General features: G+C 52.1%; 1 protein-coding gene across 2 annotated transcripts; it reads left to right on the forward strand.

The window, feature by feature from the left end:
* The first annotated feature begins 2,164 nt into the window (after nucleotides 1–2,164).
* On the forward strand, nucleotides 2,165–4,985 carry LOC133906381 (zinc finger CCCH domain-containing protein 67-like). 2 transcript variants are annotated; one of them, XM_062348262.1, is made up of 2 exons: nucleotides 2,165–4,110; nucleotides 4,223–4,985. In XM_062348262.1, the coding sequence occupies exon 1, from the start codon at nucleotides 2,271–2,273 to the stop codon at nucleotides 4,077–4,079; it is 1,809 nt and encodes a 602-aa protein (XP_062204246.1). In that variant the 5' UTR covers nucleotides 2,165–2,270; the 3' UTR covers nucleotides 4,080–4,110; nucleotides 4,223–4,985. The 2 variants fall into 2 exon arrangements, with proteins under 2 accessions (XP_062204246.1, XP_062204247.1); XM_062348263.1 differs by having other exon boundaries at nucleotides 4,218–4,239.
* Nucleotides 4,986–5,682: the final 697 nt, after the last annotated feature.

The raw sequence follows: 5,682 nt of genomic DNA on the forward strand, positions 1-5,682 counted from the left end.
TTTATTTGGAGAATTCTAATTAAATATTGGCTCAGACTTTTTGGACCAAACTAATTAAAATGGGTTGCTGGTGATCTCTAGTTTGATCATGAAAACATTTAGAATTTTTGGACTATTTTTGTATTTTTTAAAAAATCGTGAATTAAATAAAAACATGCACTTTTATACACTTTTGCTTGCTAGCTTTTTTCCTGTAGCTTCCGGGCGCCGGCGCATGCAGAGGCCGTATTCGGCAACTTTTTACAGTGTTTTCGGCAACTGAGTTGCCGAATACGGTGAACAGTGCCGTATTCGGCAACTAAGTTACCGAAAATTATGGGGTCGGGCTGTTTTCGGATTCTGAGTTACCGAAAGTCAGTTTTCGGCGTTTGAGGTTCCGAATACGGATGTTAAATTTGTAAATACGCCAACATGTTATCTATTTTTTTAAATACGACGGTGTCTGTTGTCTAAAATCCCAAAATAGCCGCTCTTGGGAGCTCAGTTTGGCTGGCAGCCTACTCGAAAGTGGCTCGAGCCTGCCCGGACCAGCGAACGAGCCCGAGCCCAGCCTAACGAGACGGCTCGAGAGCCGTGACGGAGCCACTCGCTGCGAGCCCGATTTGATGCCCGCCTCCTCGAGTCCGCGCGCGTGCACGGCGCAGGCAGCATAAAACTTTCGGTACCACCCTACGCAGGCACACTCCAGCCACCGAGCCCACTGACACGCGGGGCGGGCTACGGTGCGGTCCCATCTGTCGGGAAGCATACGCTGGGGGGAAACGTGGAGCGGAGTGATGGGATAGGGCCCCGGCCCGCCTGGCCTCGCGCAGCTGTGCGGGCGCGACGACAGACGCAGCCGCGGACTGGCTGGAGGCGCGGGCGACCCGTCCTGGCCGGTCGGTCCCGCGCGGCCCACCGGCTGCAGCCGGTACACTTAATCGTTTCGGTTTTACCCCTGTGCGTGGGGTGAAAAGGGGCAAAAGTAAGACCCAGCCCCCTGAGGTTGCGTGAATTTACATCGCCTGTATATATTTTTAACCTAATTTCGACGTAGGTAAAGAATATCTGATTTATGTGGCTTAATGTGGGAGAATTGCTGGTTAACTTAAGTAGTTTTACGAGGATAGAAAAAATATATTCATGGATTCTAAGCATCTATATATGCTCCAAGTGTGAAAATCGTAAGGTTGTGTATAGAGCATGAAGCTATGTAGAGTATGCCATACGTACGATAATTGGATTTTATCGGCACAAATATATGTTTGCCATTTTTAATATTAATTGCCAGGCATGATATAAAAGCGGTTAAGTAATTCTTTGACTGTTTACATTAATGCAGTGTTACTTTTTTTTTTACATGTTTGTTCTTACCTGCTTTTTAAATATTTCTTTTAGTCAAAGTAGCCTTTAGAAAAGTCATCAATTAGATCATCCCGGTTGAAAATATTAGACCATCCACGAATTATGTGCCAGCTTACTAGAAATCAAGAATACTGGTAATAGCAAATTAGATGTAGCCAAACCCCTCTAACATCACACAGTGAACCAATTCACAGAGACGTACAATGTTGTGCACATCACCAATGGGACTACAGAAAAATGAGTTAGCGTACTTTTTCCAGTTATTGATAAATTCAGATGACGATAGCATGCATTTGACAAGAATGAAGGAATACTGCTTTGAATAAATTTCTATCAACAAAACGACTCTAAACTTTACTTTTACTAGATCTACAAAAACTTTGTTTTTCCTACAAAGTAGATATTTCCAACATGTCTATTAAAATATATTTATACAAAATGGAGTATGGCTTACTGAAGAGATGGCCTTTATTTTGAGGGAAAATTAAGAGACTCTTAATCATAAATATCACAGTAAAGTTGTGCAGTTGAAAGCTACTCCTTAGCGACAAATCTTTTGAAAGAAAACAACAAACAGTATTTTTTTAACACCACATAAATTTTAACTTTCTCAACTTTTGTTGCACCAATTAGGAATAAAATTATGCCTATCCTACGCCTTTTTTCAAAGCCTCCTACACAAAAATTTTCTTGGCGAGTTTTTCCACCTCGTGGTAAAGAAAAAGCTTTCGTGAGCACCTCAACCAACATTCACCATTTACCGAGGAGCAAAGGTGAAATCCCCGTTTTGCCCATAAAGCATAGCGATAGACAACACTCCCAAAACCCAACCCAACCAAAACCGGAAGCACAAACTCCCTTTCCCCTCCCTCGCTTCCCTTTCCGCCATTTCGTCGAACACCTCCTGCGATCGCGCGCCGCCGCCCATGGCGGAGCCCTCCGACGTGGAGGCAGCGGCAGCGGCAGCGGCGGCCGTCTCGGCGATGCTCCTGGAGCTCGCGGCCGATGACGACGCGGCGGCGCTCGGGGAACTCCTCGCCGCGCACCCGTCCCTCGCCGACGAGCCCGCACCGTGGTACTCTCCGGCGCGCGGGGCGGAGCCCATGACCCCGCTCATGGTCGCCGCCGCCTACGGGTCAGTGGCTTGCCTCGACGTCCTCCTTTCGCCGCCCCACCTCGCTGATCCCAACCGCGCCTCCTCGTCATCCCTATCCACGCCGCTCCATCTCGCCGCGGCCGGGGGCGCCGCCTCGTCTCCCGCCGCCGTCTCCCGCCTCCTCGCCGCCGGCGCCGATCCCACCCTCCTCGACCACCTCCACCGCCGGCCGTCCGACCTCGTCGCTCTGCCCCCCAACTCGCTCCCCCTCAAGAACCACCTCCTCTCCCTCCTCGGCGCCCGCAAGGAGTGGCCGCCGGACCCCTCCCTCCCCGATATCAAGAACGGCGCCTACGCCTCCGACGACTTCCGCATGTACTCCTTCAAGGTGCGCGCGTGCTCGCGGGCCTACTCCCACGACTGGACGGAGTGCCCCTTCGTCCACCCTGGCGAGAACGCGCGGCGGAGGGACCCGCGCAAGTACCACTACAGCTGCGTGCCGTGCCCGGAGTTCAAGAAGGGGGCCGGCTGCCGGAGAGGGGACATGTGCGAGTACGCGCACGGGGTGTTCGAGAGCTGGCTCCACCCGGCGCAGTACCGGACGCGGCTGTGCAAGGACGGCGTCGCGTGCGCGCGCCGCGTCTGCTTCTTTGCGCACACGCCGGAGGAGCTCCGGCCGCTGTACGTCTCTACGGGGTCACGCGGAGCGATGGAGATGGCGGCGGCGATGGGGATGGGGCTGCCGTCGCCGGGGGCATCGTTCACGCCGCCGCTGTCGCCGTCCGGAGGGGGCAGCGGCGTCGCGGGCGCGTGGCCACAGCCCAGCGTGCCGGCGCTGTGCCTGCCCGGGAGCGCCGGGAACCTGCACCTGAGCCGGCTGCGCACGTCGCTGAGCGCGCGCAGCATGGCGGTTGACGAGCTGCTGGCTGCGGCGGACTACGAAGGTCTGGTCGGGTCGCCAGCTTCCGTGCGGTCGGCCAGGGGAAAGACACTCGTGCCGTCAAATTTTGACGATCTGTTCTCCGCTGAGATGGCAGGCGCCGCGGCGTCTCACTCGCCGCGGTACGCAGACCAGGGCGGCGCTGCTTTCTCGCCGACACGCAAGGCCGCCATGCTGAACCAGTTCCAGCAGCAGCAGAGCTTGCTATCTCCTCGGGCCACGGCGGCCGCGGTTATCCCAGAGCCAGTGTCTCCGATGAGCTCCCGGCTGCTCGCAGCCCTTGCGCAGCGGGAGAAGATGCAGCAGCAGACGCTGAGAAGCGTGAGCTCTCGAGAGCTTGGCTCGGGCGCCTCCCTCCTGGTCGGCTCACCAGTGGGCTCTAGCTGGTCCAAATGGGGAATTCCTTCCGGCACCCCAGATTGGGGTGCCGACGATGAGGAGCTCAACTGCCTCAGGCGGTCCTCGTCGTTTGAACTCCGGAGCGGTGCGAACGGCGATGAGCCAGACCTTTCATGGGTCAATACCCTGGTGAAGGAGCCAACGCCGGAGAAGCCGTCCATCAACGGGACGACAGCAATGGAGTCCATTGGCACTTTGGGTCAGACAGCAAGTCATGATGAAATTGGTGCTGAGGACCACACCGCTCGGGTCATCGGCGGCTGGCTTGAACAGCTCCAGCTGGATGAGATGGTAGTCTAGAAAAAACACAAACACAGATGAAACAAGAAAGGTGCCATTTTTTTTCTGTGATTCACCAGTTGCCGCCTCTTACTAATATCTACTAGCCTCATATCTTGCTAGTAATTGCTGGTGATACATTCTTTTGGAGTTGGTTAGTGTAGGTGTCAAGGTTTCCACAATTCTCCACGAGAAATGGAGGAGTTGAAGCCTGGTCAATTTGTATCGAATTGCCGGCTTGGCCAGGTGAAAATTCTCTCCCTGTATTTCTCCCTGTACCTTCCTTCCATCTTTTGCTGATCATTCCCAAAGGTGACCTCGTCTCTCTGAGGACTGTGAATTATGTTTGGTAGCACTAGTGTCTACTTGCCCCCATCCTATGCTTCTTGTGAAGGAGTATGAAGGGAGAGGAGCCTTTCTTGCATCAAATGCTTCTGAGGCCTGTCATGGCTCATGATTGTTGTATACACCCTACTCGGAACCGGCTTCTCTAACCTGATGTAGGGAAGGCCGGGTGAACAGTAATCATGACGTTTTTGTGTGAACAGGGCGCAGGAACAGTTGTCCGATAAACAAGAAGTCCACAGACATCGCCCATGTACAGTACCCTGTGAGCAGTGATCCAATGAACAATAACACGGTGACCAGTGACTTACAGCAAATCACTGTTTATCAAGACACATAATACTGTTTGCGTTAGTGTTCACTGGTGCCTTTCCTTCAGGAGGTTCCACCCTACTGTTGTACCACTACTCAATTCGTGACTGATGTAAAGTGCCCTACTGTTGTTGTTGAACTCAGAATCCATGATTTGTGTAAAATGCCTTTATTGTTGTAGTAACAAGGTTAAGCTATTCTGTTCCTTAAAATACTACAAAAATGACTACAGGTGTGTGCTGATGCATCTTTGCAACATCACATCACTTATAATGTTATCACCCTGTAGATTGTGTTCCATTTGCTGCTGTGATGGTTGCCTGATTGGTGCTGATAGCAACTGTTTCCTGCTGCAGCAATGGTTAGGCCATCTCCAGCAGATACTGTAAAAATTCATCCTTTATAACACTATTACAGTATCCCCTAACACTATTATGGTATCCTCTATTTTTTTCATCTCCAGCAGCTACTCTATTTCCTACCTTCTACTACTTTTCATCACTCCTCATACCCACAGTCATACGTAGCTACAGTAATACGGGTCCTTATTTCCGGCCGCAACTTTGCCGGCCCTCTCTCCTCTCCCGCTTCCCTGTTCATGCTGATACCGAAGCTGCTGGAGGCAGTTGCCGCAGCCAACGATCGGCAAAGGACAGCCACAGTCTTCGGCACAGTAGAATACGGCGAGGAAACCGATTCAGCTGGAGTTGGTCTTAGTGACTTGGTGTTGCTGTACTGTTGTGTTTGACACTGTGGATGTCTGCAAGTCAAGGTTAGTGTAGTAATCTCAGGTCGGCAGAGGATTTGATGGATGCTGTAATGTTAATCGTTCCAAGGCGGTTAACATAGTGCATGTCGATCTCAGCAAGGGTAATGTTTAATGTGCTCCAGAGGAGTGACCTGGCCCCTGATGGTCTTCTTTCTTGTCATGATAAAACAAATGGGACGGTGGCTCGGTATGGCCGCC

Source organism: Phragmites australis, chromosome 23 (genome assembly GCF_958298935.1).
Source record: "Phragmites australis chromosome 23, lpPhrAust1.1, whole genome shotgun sequence".
Lineage (NCBI taxonomy): Eukaryota > Viridiplantae > Streptophyta > Magnoliopsida > Poales > Poaceae > Phragmites > Phragmites australis.

Bases quoted from the DNA above. Each gene is read 5' to 3' on its own strand.
- LOC133906381 (XM_062348262.1), top strand. From the start codon at position 2,271: ATGGCGGAGCCCTCCGACGTGGAGGCAGCGGCAGCGGCAGCGGCGGCC.